The sequence below is a fragment of the Micromys minutus genome (genome assembly GCF_963924665.1).
Source record: "Micromys minutus genome assembly, chromosome: 33".
Lineage (NCBI taxonomy): Eukaryota > Metazoa > Chordata > Mammalia > Rodentia > Muridae > Micromys > Micromys minutus.
Window position 1 is genome coordinate 13,275,578 of NC_137968.1, and position 20,036 is coordinate 13,295,613.

General features: G+C 33.8%; 1 protein-coding gene across 3 annotated transcripts in view; it reads right to left on the bottom strand.

Annotated features, from left to right (window-relative positions):
* The window catches only part of CSMD3 (CUB and Sushi multiple domains 3), a gene marked incomplete at both ends in the record, with an annotated part of 1,162,760 nt that overhangs the window by 634,337 nt on the left and 508,387 nt on the right, over positions 1-20,036 (bottom strand). For all 3 annotated transcript variants that reach the window (XM_080909303.1, XM_080909302.1, XM_080909301.1), the window contains one exon: positions 15,692-15,816. In XM_080909303.1, the coding sequence (XP_080765429.1) occupies positions 15,692-15,816 (125 nt within the window). The remainder of the gene's footprint in view (positions 1-15,691; positions 15,817-20,036) is intronic.

Here is a 20,036-nt window from a genome sequence, read left to right on the forward strand (position 1 = left end):
AAAACTTCCCTACCCTCAAGAATGAGATGACCACGAGCATAAAAGAAGCCTTCAGAACTCCAAATAGGTTGGACCAGAAAAGAAATACCTCCCGACACATAATAGTAAAAACATCAAGCGCCCAAAGTAAAGAAAGAATACTAAAAGCAGAAAGGGAAAAAGGTCAGGTAACATATAAAGGCAGACCAATAAGACTCACACCCGATTTCTCAACAGAGACTATGAAAGATAGAAGAGTCTGGACAGACATCATGCACTCCTTAAGAGAGCACAAGTGTCAGCCCAAGCTGCTATACCCAGCAAAACTATCAAACACCATTGATGGAGAGACGAAGATATTTCAAGACAAATCAAAATTCACACAATATCTGACCACAAACCCAGCACTAAAATGAATTATAGGTGGAAAACCCAATACAATGAGGGAAAATACAGCCTAGTAAAAACAAGAAAACTCCTAAACAAGAAAACTAAAAGAAGAAAAAAACACAGACACAACTCAACCCAAAAAAGCAATAATGGCAGGAAAGAGAAACAACTATTCCTTGATATCTATTAACATAAATGGTTTCAACTCCCCAATAAAGAGACATAGACTATCAGACTGGATACATAAACAAAATCCAGCCTTTTGCTGCATACAGGAAACTCATCTCAGAGACAGAGACAGACACTATCTCAGAGTAAAAGGGTGGGAAAAAAACTTCCAAGCAAACAGCTCCAAGAAGCAAGCTGGAGTGGCTATTCTAATATCGAATAAAGTAAATTTCCAACCAAAAGTTCTCAAAAAAGATAAGGAAGGACACTTTTTACTCATTACCGGGGAAATCGGTCAGGAAAAACTCTCAATCCTTAACATATATGCTCCAAACAAAAAATCACCCACATTCATAAAAGAAACCCTACTAAAGCTCAAAAAATACATTTCACCCCACACAATAATAGTGGGAGACTTTAATACCCCACTCTCACCAATGGACAGATCATAGAAACAGAAACTGAACAAGGACACTGCAAAACTAGCAGAGACTTGGAACCAACTAGAATTAATAGATATCTACAGAACATACTATCCTAAAGTAAAAGAATACACCTTCTCACCACCCATGGCACCTTCTCAAAAATTGACCTCATAATTGGACACAGAATGAGCCTCCATCGATATAAGATGATTGAAATACTCCCATGCATCCTCTCAGATCACCATGGTCTAAGGCTGGCCTTTAACAACAAAAAAGACAACAAAAAGCCCACATACACATAGAAACTAAACAACACTCTGTTAAAGGATAGCAGGGCCAAAGAAGTAATAAAGAAAGAAATTAAGGATTTTCTAGAATTCAACGAAAACAAAAACACAACATACACAAACCTATGGGATGCAATGAAAGCAGTATTGAAAGGAAAACTCATAGCCCTAAGTGCTTCCAAAAAGAAACTGGAGAGAGCTCACATCAGCAACCTGACAGCACAGCTAAAAGCCCTTGAAAAAAAGGAAGCAGATATACCCAAAAAGAGTAGATGGCAAAAAATAATCAAAATTAGGGCAGAAATAGACCAAATAGAAACAAAAAGAACCATTGAAAAAAATCAACAAAACAAAGAGTTGGTTTTTTGAGAAAATCAACAAGATTGATAAACCCCTAGCCAGACTAACTAGAGGGCAAAGAGAGAGTATCCAAATTAACAAAATCAGAAAGGAAAGTGGGGACATAACAACTGAAACTGAGGAAATTCAAGAAATCATCAGATCCTACTACAAAAACTTATACTCCACAAAATTGGAAAATCTGGAGGAAATGGAAGAATTCCTAGACAGATACAAGGTCCCAAAGTTAAACCAGGACCAAGTAAACCATCTAAATAACCCTATAACACCTAAAGATATAGAAGAAGTCATCAAAAGCCTCCCAACCAAAAAAAAAAAAAAGCCCAGGTCCAGACAGGTTCAGTGCATAATTTTATCAGATATTTATTAGGGATATAACACCAATACTCGCCAAACTATTCCAATAGTTAGAATCAGATGTAATATTACCCAACTAATTTTTGAGGCTACAATAACCCTTGTACCTAAACCACACAAAGACCCTAAAAGGAAAGAGAATTTCAGACCAATCTCACTTATTAACATTGATGCAAAAATACTCAACAAAATCCTTGCAAACCGAATCCAAGAACACATCAAAACGATCATTCATCATGACCAAGTAGGCTTCATCCCTGGGATGCAGGGATGGTTTAACATAAGGAAATCCATCAGCGTAATCCACCATATAAACAAACTCAAAGATCAAAATCACATGGTCATCTCACTAGACGCTGAGAAAGCATTCGACAAAATACATCACCCCTTCATGTTAAAAGTCCTGGAATGAACAGGAATCCAAGGAACATACTTAAACATAATAAAATCAATATACAGCAAACAAACAGCCAATTTCAAACTTAATGGTGAGAAACTTGAAGCAATCCCACTAAAATCAGGGACTCGACAAGGCTGCCCACTCTCCCCCTACCTATTCAACATAGTACTGGAAGTCCTGGCTGGAGCAATTAGACAGCAAAAGGAGATCAAGGGGATACAAATCGGAAAGGAAGAGATAAAAATATCACTCTTTGCCGATGACATGATAGTGTACTTGAGTGACCCCAAAAATTCCACCAGAGAACTCCTACAACTGATAAACAAGTTCAGCAAAGTGGCTGGATGCAAAATTGACTCAAACAAATCAGTAGCCTTCCTATACTCAAAGGACAAACATGTGGAGAAAAAAATTAGGGAAAAGGTACCCTTCACAATTGTCACAAAAACTATGAAATACCTTGGTGTGACTCTAACTAAGCAAGTGAAGGACCTGTATGACAAAAACTTCAAACCTCTAAAGAAAGAAGTTGAGGAGGATCTCAGAAAATGGAAAGATCTCTCATGCTCATGGATTGGAAAAATCAACATCTTAAAAATGGCCATCCTACCAAAAGCAATCTACAGATTCAATGCAATCCCCATCAAAATTCCAACCCAGTTCTTCATGGAATTGGAAAGATCAATGTGCAATTTCATATGGAATAACAAAAGACCCAGAATAGCGAAATTCATCCTCAACAACAAAAAAACATCTGCGGGAATCACTATCCCTGACCTCAAGCTATATTACAAGACAATTGTGGTGAAAACTGCATGGTACTGGTACAGAAATAGGCATGTGGATCAATGGAATAGAATAGAAGATCCAGAAATGAGCCCTCATGTATATGGTCACCTGATTTTTGACAAAGGAGCAGTAAACATTGAATGGAAAAAGGACAGCCTATTCAACAAATGGTGCTGGTCCAACTGGCACTCAGCATGCAAAAGAATGAAAATAGACCCTTTCTTATCTCCTTGTACAAAGCTCAAGTTTAAGTGGATCAAAGATCTCCACATTAAACCAGATACACTGAAACTATTAGATGAGAAAGTAGGGAAAACCTTAGAACACATAGGCACAAGAGAAAATTTCCTGAACAAAACACCAATGGCTCAAGCTCTAAGGTCAAAGATTAACAAATGGGACTTAATGAGATTGCAAAGTTTCTGTAAGGCTAAGGACATCGTCAAGAAAACAAAACGGCAACCAACAGAATGGGAAAAGATCTTTACCAACACCACATCAGATAGAGGCCCAATATCCAAGGTGTACAAGGAACTCAAAAAGCTAGAAACCAGAGAATCAAATAACCCTATTAAAAAATGGGGTACAGAGCTAAACAAAATGTTTTCAGTTGAGGAACACCGAATGGCCGAAAAACATCTGAGGAAGTGCTCTACATCCTTAGCCATCAGGGAAATGCAAATCAAAACAACCCTGAGATTTCACCTCACACCAGTCAGATTGGCCAAGATCCAAAACTCAGATGACAGCAGATGCTGGTGATGCTGCGGAGAAAGAGGAACACTTCTCCACTGTTGGTGGGGTTGCAAGCTAATACAACCACTCTGGAAATCTGTCTGGCAATTCCTCAGAAAATTGGATATAGTACTACCTGAAGACCCAGCTATTCCACTTCTGGGCATATACCCCAGAGACAATTTAATACACAACAAAGATATATGCACCACAATGTTCATAGCGACTCTATTTATAATAGCCAGAAGCTGGAAGGAACCCAGATGTCCTTCAGAAGATGAATGGATACAAAAATTGTGGTACATATACACAATGGAATACTACTCAGCCACCAGAAACTATGACTTAACCAAATTCTTAAGAAAATTCCTGCATCTAGAGAATATCATCCTGAGTGAGATAACCCAGTCACAAAAGAACAGACATAATATGCAGTCACTAATAGTGGGATGCTAACCCCAGAGGCTTGCACTCCCCCAGAAACAACTCACAGACTGTATGAAGTCCAAGAAATAAACAAAACAAAACAAAACAAAACAAAATATTTACAAAACAAGAAAACTTTAACTATTTCCGTGTTACATTTTGTTTTACATGTACTTTAGCTCATTGTAACTTTTAAGTTTTCAAGGCATAAAATCAAACCTTGAAAAAAATCAAGCACTGACTAAAAAATATATTCATATAGTTTTATGTAAAAATTATGTTAAAATCTGAAAAAAAAGTACTGACAAAAATGTATAATTTAAGCAAAAAAATTTTTAAATCTGTACATTTATCTTTGTTTTGTAAAATAAAGTTGTTTAAAAAAAAAGAACTGAAATAATTGTTACCTCCTTTTAAGTCCTACTATTGATAATAAATTCTCTGTAGACAGAAATTTTGTCATTTTAGATCTTGCTTTTTCTATGCCTACTATAAAGTCTCTTATTGGACAAAATCGTCATGGGAAAAGTTTTGAATGCCTTTCTACTAGAATAATAACCTGTTGTGTTCAGGAAGCAAAGGGAATTTCTCTTTCATGTATCTATGATGAAACCTAATAGTCACATTTACACATGTGTTGATTATTCTAATTTTCTCTGACCAAATCTCAGCTAGAGGCAACTTGAAGGGAAGAAGTATGTTTTTGTTAACAGGTATAAAATCTATCCTGGCAGGAAGACATGGTCCTCAGTACATTATGTCAGGAGCATAAGGGTCCATCACTACATCCTCACAGCCTTCCAGAAGGCTCCACAACCTCCCCAAATAGTTCAGCATATGAGAAGAAAATACCAAAAACCATAAATGTCTACAGGCATTTCCTTCTCACTGTAATGGTACATGAGTCCATTTGTGGTGTATACATCCATTTTAAGTCTCTCTCCCTTTCACAAACATCTCTTTTGGCCTTGTAACCATAAATCCAATGTTTCTTACCTCGGCATATTTCCATGTGGTTACAATGTCTATCTTTCTATCTCTTCTTGAAATCTAGGCAAAGTAATTGTTTGAAGCCCCTTTCATGAGGTAAATTTCAGTTACTGCTGTTTTATAATTAATCCCATTGTAATCCACACTTCTGATTCCCATGAAGATGAAAACTCATTTTTTTCTCTCTTTTAGTTAGAATTAATTAGCACACAAACATCAGCGTGGCTGTAACAAATTGATTGTTTTAAAAATAAGACAATATATAGTAATAACTAAGAGATAAAATGACTAAGCCTTATTTTCACGGCTCTTGGAATGTACTTTAGAAGGGTTAATGGAGCCATTTTCTTTTTGTCTGCATAACTTAAATGTTGACAGTGTAATCATTTCTCTCTTGTGTCTCCAATGCTCTCCCATTGTTTCATTTTGAATGTAGAGTATTTTCAATAAGACTGTAAATTACTCAAGGGCATGATTTGTTCAATCTGCATCTACAATTCATGCATTATGTCTACCATAGTGGTAAACAAAGGATTTATTGTCCTATTCTAGTATCAACGACTGTTTTTATTAAATACCAGTTACAGCCAGTTACTGACTGAATACTGACTACATCTTTTAACAAAAACTAAAAGACTAGGTAATCCCCTGAATATTCCTCATTTTTTAGCACAATCTGAAAGGAGCCTGCTACAACTGTCTCCTGAATGGTTCCGCCATGGTCTTACAAATACAGAGGCAGATGCTAACAGTCAACAATTGGACTGAGAAAAGGTTCTCCAGTGGAAGAGAAAGGACTGAGGGAGCTAAAGAGGTTTGCATCCCCATAGGAAAAACAACAATGTAAACCAACCAGACAACCCTGAGCTCCCATGGACTAAACCACCAATCAAAGAGTACCCAAGTTTGCAGCTGCATACGTAGCAGAGTTTGGCATTTTTGGACATCAATGTGAGGACAGGCCCTTGGTCCTGTGAAGGTCCTTGATCCTTTTTTATTCATTGACATGAAATTCAATATATTCTCTCTTCTAGAATGTATAGTTTTGTAGGCTTACATATACAGACACACACACACACATACACACACACACACATACATCCGTACACACACACACACACACACACAAGAATATAGGAAATGCAAAAGCCTGAAAGTCTAAGTAAACCTAGATAAATTTCCTTTTCATCTGTGTTTTGTTCCAAACATAAAGAGCTTGAAAGTTATATTTTTTCAAAGAATGGAGAGGCAATTAACAGAAGGCTTATTTCACATCTTTAGCTCTTCCATCTTTTTATGTCATCAAAAAAAGTAGAAAAGCTATTGATTCTCTTTTAGTTTTTCCTACTAAATAATAGCATGTCCACTCAACAAACAGAACAAATAATATATTTCCTACCATAGAGTTTTGAATTACATCATAAATGCACTACAAAGAAAAGATGTCATTTCAATGTTAAAAACTCAAATTCCTTACACATAGTTCACTAGCATTTATTGTTCCTTCTCAGATTAATACATCCCTAACCCCCACCCCACACTTACAAACACATACATACACACATATATATGCAACCATGTGCACGAATAAAAATTATTGTAAAGGGGGACTAAGAATTTAATGAGTGAGAAAGAGTATATGTGAGAGTGTTAATGGAGGAAAAAGAAGCAAAAAATATTGTATTTATGTTATTTGAAATAATATTTTAAAATATTATAATTCAGCATATTTTACTTCTAGACACTTTACATAAATTATCAACTGTTTCTGAAGCCTATACCCATTAAGGTCCTCAGTTGTGTTCATATAGGCTTTATTGCATACATATATAAACACACACAACCATGTACACACACAGAAACACACACACAAACACATAGGCATGCACACAGAAACACACACACACACAAAGACACAAGCATACATGTACACACACACTGTGACACAGACACAGAGATATATACACAAACACAATAAGCAATAACAACGGGACTCGATAAGATCCATTTATAAATTCAAGTATATGCATGTGTGTATAATAATAATAATAGTTAAAAATAAGAGGCCATGAATTTTAGAGGGAGTTGAGCAGACCAAAAGAGGTGTTGAAGGGATGAGAGGAAGAAGGAATTATGTAAACACAGTATGATACATAAACTCCTCAAAAACATGAAATTGTCCATTATTTAGATTTGTTATTATTATTATTATTATTATTATTATTATTATTATTATTATTATTTATTATTATTATTATACTCCAGATTTTATTCCCCTCCAGTCTAGCCTCTGATTCCTCCACACCTCATTTCTCATCCCTGCTCCTAATTAAGTTTTTTTATTCTATAATTTTTACTAAAATATTCCAAGTTCACAGTATAATCTTAGAATTTTTTAATGCTACATATTCAAACTGTTATATAAAGTAAGACTATCCTAATAAAAAGTAAAGATACACAAATATAATATTAATTCTGACACGAAACAATTAATGACTTACAAATAATCATATAAAAATTATGATTGATTAGACTGGAGAAGAAAAACAACTTTGGAGCAAACTAAATACAATATTTCCCTGATTCAAAAAAAACCTAATATATGCCCCAATACCTATGAACACTAAAATATTCTCTAATAAATAGTTTGTCACACTTTTCAGATGTATGTTTGCCTCTGTGTTTCAAGAACTGAAACAGATACTGGGTTTGAGAACTTAGGAAAGACTTTTGAAGCAATGATAATCATATTGAGTGTAACAGTCCAGAAAATTAACATGTGAGCATTAAAATATTTGGAATTCATCACAGGAGGAAGCTCATGGCCATGGCCTTTTCTATTTACATTATTTATTTATTTATTTATTTATTTATTTATTTATTTATTTATTGAGGTTCAAAACCACTCTTTATTTTACAAAACATAATTCTTATCAGTCTAACAAACTGGATCCCCCCAAAACAAAAGCAAATGAGCAAGATCATGCTTTCAGAAGGTGATTGAGTGGGAAACAGAATGTTTATTATTGGCCACATTACTGAAATCTTGTCATATACCAAAACATAACCACTTAGTTTGAATTTATATATTTTCTAATCATTTAGTAACACATCTACGAGTCCTCAAATGAAGAGAAGTACTGAAATGTAAGACTCATTTAGGCAGTCTAAGTTTTAAATTAATAGATATGTTTAAAAAATCTACAAATGCGCCACAATTTACATCTAACAAATAGTATGTGAAAAAGAAAACTGACTCATCTTTTTCATCAGCACATTGCAAATTATATGTGTCAATAAAAATACATGTTAAAACTCAAACTACTGCTTTTAGAAGAAAAAACAAATACATAATAAACTTTAATATCTACACCATCTGTTTATCTCCTTCACCAGATGTCACTAGCTGCTAATATGCATCTTTTCAACTGTAACAATATTCCATGAAATAAAGCTGGCATAAGTAACAGCTACAGAAAGGCACCTGCTATGTGTGTATCTGGTTGAAAAACTTCAAACAGCTCTGCTTTGCTGGGCCAAATTTTTTAGTTGCATCTCTCAATAAGCATTATCCCGGGTAAACTCTGCATGCTTATAAAGCTCATATTTCTGATTCCTCCAATTACCTAACGTAATGCAACAAACTTTAGTACAGTATTGAACAAGTTATCTTTGAAAGCCTATGCAGAAATTTGTGCATAATAGCCAATGGGTCAAGCATTCCAAATACAAACACACTGCAAGAGGATATGTAAGGTAAAATGTCTTAAAGACCCTTGAGCGGATCATTGACACAGGTTTTATCAGCAATTATTCGTAATACAACCTGCACACCTAGTTCTTTCTGTGTATGAAGTGATTAATTGAGCCTCACTTGAATATTTCTGTGGATTCTGATACAATGAACCAGTAATCCACATTGATGACTAAAGTAGTTTCATTTAAACGCTAAGCATTTTAAGAATGTGCGTGTGTCCACGTGTGCATGCTCGTGAGCATGTGGATGTATTTGCCTGTCTGTCTGTGTCTGGGTATCTGTGGTATGACATGGTAAATATGCGATAGTGTGTGCTTGAGGGTCATAGAATAAAGGAGTGAATTGTGAATGATGAGAAGAATATGAATATTTGACTTTGCCATTCAATGACCGATCAGCCATGAACAAGCAAAGCAGTAATTCCCTTCAGGATTGGAACGTATACAGAGTTCAATACACTTAGACTTCAGTCCTGGGTGGTTTTGGTAATCAGAAGGCTGGAAATTTGTCATGGAAGGAGCTTAAGGCCTCAGAACTGTTCACGTTTTGTAGAAATTCAAGTTGGATACAGGTGTTTTAATGAAATAATACTGAAAGCATGGGAAACCATTAAGTAGATCAAGTATCACTTCAAAAACATTGATCCTGAATGTGTCCTGAAGTAATTTATATAACTGAATAATTAATCTTTTGACTTTTAGTCCAAAAGAGAAATAGTTTCTTTGAACACTGAACAAAAGTATAAATTTGGTGTGATTCATCTGTTATGCAGACGTTGATATATTGTAGTCCACATGGAAAGACTTGAACTCTTTACATAGTAAAGTTATAAGCACACATAGTTACAAGGCTTCCACACAAATTTTACATAGATCTATAAAAAAATTCTGTAATCTCTTTTTACACCTTATTTATTTACAAAAATTACCAAAATGAAGCAGTTGTTTTTTCCACCTTATGCCTTAGATCTGCTACTCACCTTTTGAGTTTAGTCATGGTATATTTCCCATATTTAAAATTACTTACAGCAGAGAAAGAGGAACACTCCTCCACTGTTGATGGGGTTGTAAGCTAGTACAACCACTTTAGAAATCAATCTAGCGGTTCCTCGGAAAATTAGACATAGGACTACCTGGAGACCCAGTTATTCCACTTCTGGGCATATACCCCAGAGATGCTTCAACATACAGTAAGGAAACATGCTTCACCATGTTCATAGCAGCCTCATTTATAATAGCCGGAAGCTGGAAAGAACTCAGATGTCCTTCAGTAGATGTATGGATACAAAAACGGTGGTACATTTACACAATGGAGTACTACTCAGCTATCAGAAACAATGACTTTGTGAAATTCCTTGGAAAATGAATGTATCTAGAGAATATCATTCTGAGTTAAGTAACCAAGTCTCAAAAGAAGAGACATAATGTGCAGTCACTGATAATTGGATACAAGCCCCAGAAAGCTCTGGATACTCAAGAAACAACTCACAAACTATATGAATCTCAAAAAAGGGGGGGGGGGGCAAAGTGGAAGCTTTGGTTTTTCTTAGGGAAAAAAAGTGCATAACACCCTCTCAGGGTGTGCTACACCTAGACCTTAAATCATTAATAATTAAACAGCTAAGAAGATAGCCTTGTTGCAATTCCTGGTATTTAAAAATCATTATGCTTAATCTTTGCACACCAAAAAAACTTTGACTATTTCCAGGTTACATCTTGTTTTACATGTACGTTATGCTCATTGTAACTAGTAAGATTTCAATGCATACTATCAAACCTTTAAAAAAATCAGGTACTGACAAAAATATATTCATATAGTTTTATGCAAAATTGCTTTTAAAAATCTGTACATCTATCTCTGTTTTTTAAAAATAAAGTTGCTTAAATAAAAAAAATACTCACATAGTATTTTTTTCTGGTCAACATGCAATATTATTTAAAATGTGAAAATCTCTTTTTCTTGTAAAATTTTAAATCATTGCACCTGGCAACTGACCATAGTCTACTGCATATATCTTAGATTTGTGATTATGATTTACCATTAATACAAAATAATATCAGTTCATATTCTCTCTCACATATAGTAATTAAGAAGTGATATGGTGGTGTGTGGGTCAACACACACAGGACTTCAGCTTCTCCTTGACATTTTTCCTGCCTTGTATTCGTCATATTTCCCCTTTTCTCACAAGTTGGATATGACTCTCTATTGTAAAACTCAAAACTATTGGCTCCTTGGGGCCAACAAATATATACTAATTGGATACATCAAAGTGTTTGTTCAGTGTACTATTGTTAAATGTTTTTAAATTAGGAATATTACAGATTCTCCCCACAATTTTCACTTACTCAACATGCAGATCTCAAACAAATATGCCAATCACTGTAAAAACTGATAATATGCATAATCTTCATTTTAAGTATCTACTGCATATTCAACTGAAAAACAACTTTCATAATTTTCCAATAGCAAATACTTCACATAAATGTATATATACCTTTTTAGGACACGATATTTCATTTTGTAGTTGTAATATTACTCACTACTATCTCTCTTTTAGTTTACAATTTGCTCTTTTCCATGTGAAATTATGTCCCTTTAGAACTAACAATTTCTTGTTTACTCAGTCATACAATTTGAGGACAGCATCTATACTAATGATTTCTCAAAGGCACAGTACAGTGATACTGCTATTTACGGCACCCTTTGGAACAAAATCATCTTTATTCTGTCCAAGCACCCATGAGACTTGAGAGCAATTCTTTGTTCAGTGGATAGCCATTTTAAAACTTCAATTACTATGTCAGCAGGTTCCCTCCATTACTGTTTCCAGAACCAAAGCAAGTGGTTTCTAGTAGCAACGAATGGCTCAGAAGCCACACACGTGTGCCTTGCAAGCAATAAGCAGGTAAATCTTTGTAGACATTGTTAAGATCTGTAGAAATAATGTAAATTAGGATGAAATTGTAGCAATGTATGACTTTTGAAAACATTGCTTTTATGCATCCCAGTTGACAGTTTGGAATACCTGTTTCTAAGAGTATATCTGACAGTAGGAAGTATGTTAGAATCCAAGAGAAGCAGCCTTAACATTCAAAAACAGTCTAGACATTACAATAAGTGAACAAGCCCAGATTTTATGAAAAATGACAGAACATGTAATTTCTATTTTACAAAATAAATGTGTTGATTATAAGAAAAGGTTTATCATTTCTGCTTTACTTTATATATAGATCTTAAATTCGATAACTTGGCTCAAACTTCCTGAGTTTGTTTTTGTTCTTGTGTCAGCAATAATCTCATTTGCTGGAATAAATCATATATTTTAACATTGTTTTTACAACGAAAATGTACATAAGAATGTTAGAAAACATTAGAATACTTGAAACATGTGACTTAAAAGCCATGGTAATTCTTACATAGCTGTAATTTAATCTTGAATATAGGCCAGCCCAGGACACTGATAAACTACATGAAACATGTTATTCAGTGTTTGTTTGACATGGTGCTAGAAACGTGTTTTATTAGTTTTCTTTTTGTATGTATATTTTAAATCAGTATTCTATATATGTTTTATGATACTTGTATAATGAAAGCCAAGATGTCTATATGTTTGGTAACTATAATACGTTACACAGTGGAGTAGCATTATTTGTTTAAAACTTAACCCACCATTATATGTAAATCATTAGTTTCATCTAACTTTTATTACAGTTTTGACATAGAATCTCATATAGCTCAGGCTAGCTTAGATCTTCCAAGTCAGCTGACAATGATTTTGAACTGTTCACCTCCATGCTCCTATGGCCTCAGTGATTAGATTGTGGTATATATCATCGTGCCTAGCAGAATGTGGTGGTTTAAATAAATATCTTTGGCCCATGGGAAGTGGCACTATTATAAGGTGTGGCTTATCACGGAGGTATTTCATTATTTAAAAAAGTGCTTCACTATGAAGTTGGAGTTTTAGGGTCCTGATGCTTCAGCTCTGCCCAGAGTAAAATGCAACTTACATCTTGGCTGCCTGTAGAAGACAGCCTCTTCCTGGCTACCTTTGAATCAAGGTGTACAAATCTTGACTCCCCTAGCACCATGTATGCCTGGATACTACCATGCTTCCCTACATGACAAAGGTAAACTAAACCTCTGAGACTAAACCAGCCCAAGTTAAATGTATTACATTTTAAGAGTTATTTTGGTCATGGTATCTCTTCACAGGAATGGAAACCCTAACTAAGACACTGTATTTAACTCTTGCTCTTAAATTGAATAATCTTCTTTGTACTAATAACATAACTTAGTGTTATTCTATTATATACACTATTGTAAAACCTTAAAATAACTAAAATAAAAATGATGAGTTAAAATCAATTTATACGGGTCTAAAATTACCAAGTGAGTACAGTGTTTTATAAGTTTTCTTTGTGTTTCCCTTTTCGATGCTATGAAATCTGGCTTTTCTTCCCTGTCTTATAAGAATCCTTTAAAAAATGTTGCATTCATTTAGGATTCAGAAGGTTGCATCACTCTCAGACTTATGCTTTTCCTTTCTAAACTGGAGATGGTAATGTCTCCATCATTTTTTTTTTCGTTTGGAGAAGTAAATGAGACAAAGTATATGCAGTTGTTAACATAATTCCTGGCGCACAGCTAATGTCAAAAATAGCAGTGACAATGTTGTAGTAACTGTGGATTTCCTCCCACATAACTCCATTTTCAGTTTCGTCATATTTATTAACAACACAAGATTGTTCTATTCATATACACTTGAATATTATTTTAATCTTTTCTTACTACATCTTCTATATCTAGCCAATCCTGAAATATCCGTTCCCTTTATAATATATAGTACATATGCCCCTTCTCTATTCTGACATCTTCCACATTATATCTAAGAAGAATCCCCTGGGTGTGGTGACTGTAAAAAGAAAAAAAAAAAAAAAAAAGGCTCCCAGAGAGAACTAAGTCACCAAAACCGATACACTGAAAAATACAGAAATGTAACTACTAAAAGTAACCACAGGGACACAATCAAGTAATAGAAATGGGAAAGGTAAATTCCAAATACAGCTTCATAAAGGTTAGTGGTTAATGCTTATAAATACTTGCATACACCAAGTTAGAGACTGAGGCAGGGGATTAATATATGAATAAGGTGTAGCCTGGTGTAAGTAAATTACAGGCCAGTCGGGAATATACAGCAAGAACTTGTCTCAAAAGTAAAAGTTTATAATGACGAGTGCTTGTATAATTTTGTAAGAATATTTATTTGAAGAAGGGTAGTGGGAGCTAGGACAAAGAAGGAAGGGTGGAGTGTGGGTAGAACGGTTTTTCAGTTAGCAGTCAGGTTTTAAAAGGAGGAAAAGGAACAAGCAAGCCAGATGGCAAAGAGGCAGTCAGAAGGTGGGAAGAGTGTGCAACAATACAGAGGCTAAAAAAAGAGATAACATTATGTAATGATATTCAAACCTTGTCTTCAATGAAATCATAGTTATTTTGATACTCTGTGAAAACGTGGGGCCTGGCATATGAGTTGGAGAACTAGGTTTTATTTATATGTGCATAAACTGTAAGTCCTTGCCATATATGAATATGATCACTCTAGTGGCGTGGTTCGTAAAGACATTGTTGTTTATGGCTAAGTATATAAGCACACTAGTTTCAATGTCTAAAACTTATGGTATGGATTCTATAAGCCAACTGTATGAGTTACCAAAACGTATTGTTTTATATCATAGAAGGTCACTGGAGCCTGAAAATTATTATAATGAATATAGGTTAATAAATTTGAGCTTACATCTGAAAAAGGTGAAGTCTTCTAATCTGGATACCTTAGCTTCACTTCATTTATTTTCTAGATATTAAGAGTTCACTACTCCTTCAAAATATTTTAATTTATGTATATATATGAAAATATATATTATATATGTTTTACAGCATAAATATTTGTATATATGTACATATATATATATATTACAATACACAAAGACTTGTTAACAGTGTCAATTAAAATTTCAACTGAAGCTTGATTAAAAACAGAAAAGGGAGTTTCTCTTTCATTGGTATGGAAATATTTTATTTGAAGAATTATGTTAGAAGTTGGAGTCAGAAAAAGAAGATAAATACATATATACACACACACGCACACACACACACACACACGGGGCCTGGAGACAGAAGAGAATGAGGATATACTTGTGATAATTGCTAATACATAAACTGAAACCAATCATTACTTGGCTTTAGTTTAAATTCAATTAAACTGAAGTTCATCCTTTGTGATATTCCTGACCACTACAAAGTGACAAGTTCTACATGTGAAGTTGGAATTTGGTTTAAAATATCCATTTCAGTCTCACATATAAAAATTAACTGAAGTTTATGCAAAGACCAAAGAGAATGTCTAATGCTTGGTATTACATAATTTCAGATTAAGCTGTAATCTTTATGATTATCAATTTGGAAACATTTTTTAGGTCCAGAGCTTATCTAAAATTGTTAAAAGAGCCAGGTTAGATGACAATTTAAAGAAAATACATTGCAGTTTTCTTTTTAATGCTGAGCAAACTTAGAGCATATAAATACCACAATATTTTCGTGGAATATTTCAGTATAATACGTTCTTTACCTTTACATACAGGCCTGTGGTCACTCCAAGCAGCAAACACTTCAGCTATCCTTTGACAAGTGATGCTTTTGGCTCCCTGTAGGACATAATCCTCATCACAGGAGAACTGCACAGTGGATCCAAGGCTACAGAGGAACAGACATAGATAGGCCTTTTAGAAAGACAGAACGTGGTGAATAAACTTGACAACTATGGATTCCAGTAAGTAGGCCAAATTTATAATAATTTTTAAGAAATAAACACAACATAAAACATCTACAGTTATGCATTAAAAGAAAAGTTTAGATGGTTTTTCTATGTTTAGGGGCAAGAATTAAAAAAAAATGTATGGCTGATATCAAGTTATTCGCTGATTAACCTGTGGATGGTAAATGTGAACAACACCTTGACATTCTAATCTGGATTCCTGACCATGGGTTCCTATCAATAACAATACTTCCCTAGAATGAACTGACATGTATAGGGGACATGCTTTTGAAAATCTAGCTGTGCTTGTAAATACATAAAAAAATATAATATTAAAAATATCACGCTCATGCTTTGTTGGCAGAGTAGTTTGTATCATTTGACTATTGTCAGGTACATAGTCACACACGTATGTAATCCCAAGATGCTGCTGAGTAGTTTGTATCATTTGACTATTGTCAGGTACATAGTCACACACGTATGTAATCCCAAGATGCTGCTGATGCAGAAGACTCGCATGTCACACCAGTCGGGACTGGAGCTCAAGTGTCTGTCTCAAGAAAATAATTCACAAAATTTGCACCACCCAGTATTTAAAGCAGTGAAATTTAAATTTTGCTTGTTTTTTATTTAAATGAGACTGCCAATGCATATATTTTTACAGTTTCATATATTTCAATGGGTAATGAATGTTTTCTGAAACACTGAATTCTTTCTAAAACTTGATGATTAGTAACACAAAGGTAAGAAAAATAGTCATCAAAGAGAAAAAGGCATTCTATGCTTTAAAATATCAAAAGGGGGGCAAATGAATAATATCTAGAACATATAAAGAAATATGGTTAAATGATAAAATTGCAATTTCCAAACTTAAGAGGATAAAGAAAGAAAGATGGCATTTCTAAAACAAGACAAATGATAAATAAATGTTTTTTTAAACTCTTTTGCAACCTTAATCATCATATGTGTGTGTGTGTGTGTGTGTGTGTGTGTGTGTGTATGTGTGTGTGTTTACCAGGAAATAATGATGGTCACCTAGAAAGTATATGTTTGCCTGAATGTGGGAAAAGAGAAATTTCTACATAATGTAAGTGGTAAAATAAAAAAAAAGTACCCATTTCGAATGTTAAATCAGACATTTCTCAAAACACTAAAAGGATAATTACTATATTACCCATATACCTCATCTGAATGAACATTCAAGCGATTTATACTTTAATACAGATATAGTTGCACATCTATATAGTGCTATACTATTCACAATAGCAAGGATCTAGCATCAACATGCATAAATAGAACATGTTGTACGTATTCATTACAAATTTTTATTCAAAAATAATAAAAATTAAAATTTGCCCCAAAACTGTATGTGACTAGATAAATACAGTGTTCTCTCTTTTATCCATAGAACCAAATTTATAATGTATATATTTATATACATATATATATATATACATATATATATGTATATATATATATATATATATATATATATATATATATATATATATAAGATTTTGTGTACAGGTCACAAAATTGGTTATTACACATGAATATAATTTAAAAATTAGTACTCAAACAAATCAAAAAATCTAAATGAAATAAATATATTTTTCTGATAGGTACTATTCACCAATACCCTTCATGATAAAGGTTCTGGAGAAGTTAGGGACACAAGGGACATACCTGTACGCAATAATGGCAATCTACAGCAAACTTATACCTACCACTTATTTTATTTTTTTTAAACTTTATTTTAAAAAAACAAAGATAAAAGAAAAAAGTTTTAAACATTTTTGGATATATGTATACAAATACATTTTTGTCAGTGCTTGTCATTTTTTTTTTTCTTTTTTTTTTTTAAGGTTTGATACTATGCATTAAGGTCTTACTAGTTACAATGAGCAAAAAGTACATGTAAAACAGGATGTAACCCAATTAGTCAATGTTTTCTTGGTGTGTAAGGATTGAGTATAATGGGTTTTGTTTGTTTGTTTGTTTGTTTTGTTTTCTTTTCTTTTTTTCTTGAACTTCACACAGTCTGTGAGTTGTTTCTGGGGCAGTCCAAGCCTCTGGGGTTAGCATCCCACTATCAGTGACTTCATATTATGTCTGTTAAAAAATGGGGTACAGAGCTAAAGAAAACGTTCTCAATTGAGGAATGTGGAATGGCTGAGAAACATCTAAGAAAGTGCTCCACATTCTTAGCCATCAGGGAAATGCAAATCAAAACAACCCTGAGATTCCACCTCACACCAGTCAGATTGGCCAAGATCCAAAACTCAGATGACAGTAGATGTTGGCAAGGTTGTGGAGAAAGAGGAACACTTCTCCACTGTTGGTGGGGTTGTAAACTAATACAATCACTCTGGAAATCTGTCTGGAGATTCCTCAGAAAATTGGACATAGTACTACCTGAAGATCCAGCTATTCCACTTCTGGGCATATACCCCAGAGACAGTCCAATATACAACAAAGATACATGCACCACAATGTTCATAGCAGCTCTATTTATAATAGCCAGAAGTTGGAAAGAACCCAGATGTCCTTCAGTAGATGAATGGATACAAATTTGTGGTACATTTACACAATGGAGTACTACTCAGCTATCAGAAACAATGACTTAACCAAATTCTTAAGAAAATGGTTGCATCTAGAGAATATCATCCTGAGTGAGATAACCCAGTCACAAAAGCCTAGCATTGATTTTAATGGAGAGAAATCAAGGCAAATTCACTAAAATCAAGAACAAGACAAGGTTGCCTATTTTTTTTTTTTTTTTTTTGTATCTATTCAATACAGTGTTTAAAGAAGAACAGTCAGCAAACTCGGATTATACATATTGGAAAGGAAGAAGTCAATGTAGTATTATTTGTAGATAATATAATAGCATGAATAAGTGACTCGAAAAATTAGAAATGTTAAAGCTGATAAACATTTTAAGTTAAGTGGCTGGAAATAAGATTAACTAAAAAATTCAGTATTTTTTATATATATATAAAATGACAGACTGAGAAATAAATTCAGCGAATCAACACTTTTAATAGTAGCTTCAAATAATATAAAATATCTTGGTGTAACTTAACTTGTACTCAAGCAAGTGACAGACCTGTATTACAATAACTTCAAGTCATTCAAGAAAGAAATTAAAAATTATCATTGGTGGAAAGATGTTTCATGCTTCTGGGTTTGTGAGATTAACATAGGAAAATGGCCATCCTACCAAAAGAAATCTACACATTCAGTTAAATCCAATTAAAAGTTAAAAACCTATTAATTTGTTTATGTTTATTTATTTATTTATTTACGTGTTTACTTATTATTACTTTTACAGATCTTAAAGTACAATTTTTAACTTCATACAGAATAACAAAAACCCAGGATATATAAAACCATCCTGAATTAAAAAAAAAAGTTTTGAGGTCTCACTATTCCTGATTTTAAATTATATTAGAGAGCTATAGTGATAAATAAAAAAAAAACAAAACACATGTTGTTGCATTAAATCCAGACATGCTGAAAAATGGAATCAACTTGAAAACCAGACATAAATCTACAGATATATTTATACATGATTTTTTCTTTGTGTGTTTGTTTTGTTGTTGTCTTGTTTCGTTTTTAATATAAAAGCCAGAAATACAAGCAGGAAAAAAGACAGCATCATCAACAAATGGTGCTTGTCAAACCGAATAGCTGGAAGAAAAAGATTCCAAATAGATCTATGTGTAGCATCCTGCACAAAATTCAAGGTCAAAGACCTCAACAACAAACAGATTCACTTAACTTGTTAAAAGAGAAAAAATTAATGGGAAATAGCCTTGAGTGCATTGGCATAGAAATGACTTCCTATATAGAAAACGGATCGTACAGGCACTAAGGTCAACCATTAATGAGAAAGTACATTTTAGAAAAGACACATTTTTTTTTAATTAAGTATTTATTTATTCCCTTCACAACTCAATTTCAGCAATTCCTTTCTTCCCTGTACCCTTTATTCATGTCCTTCCCCCATTTTTTCTTAAGAATGGGAATCACTCTTCTGGGTGTCACCCCCATACTCCTAACACTATCCCCGCCCCCCACCATGCACATCAAATTAACTGCTGAAGTAGTCGAGTCCTTTCCCACTGAACCCAGGCAAGCCTGCTCGCTCAAGGGT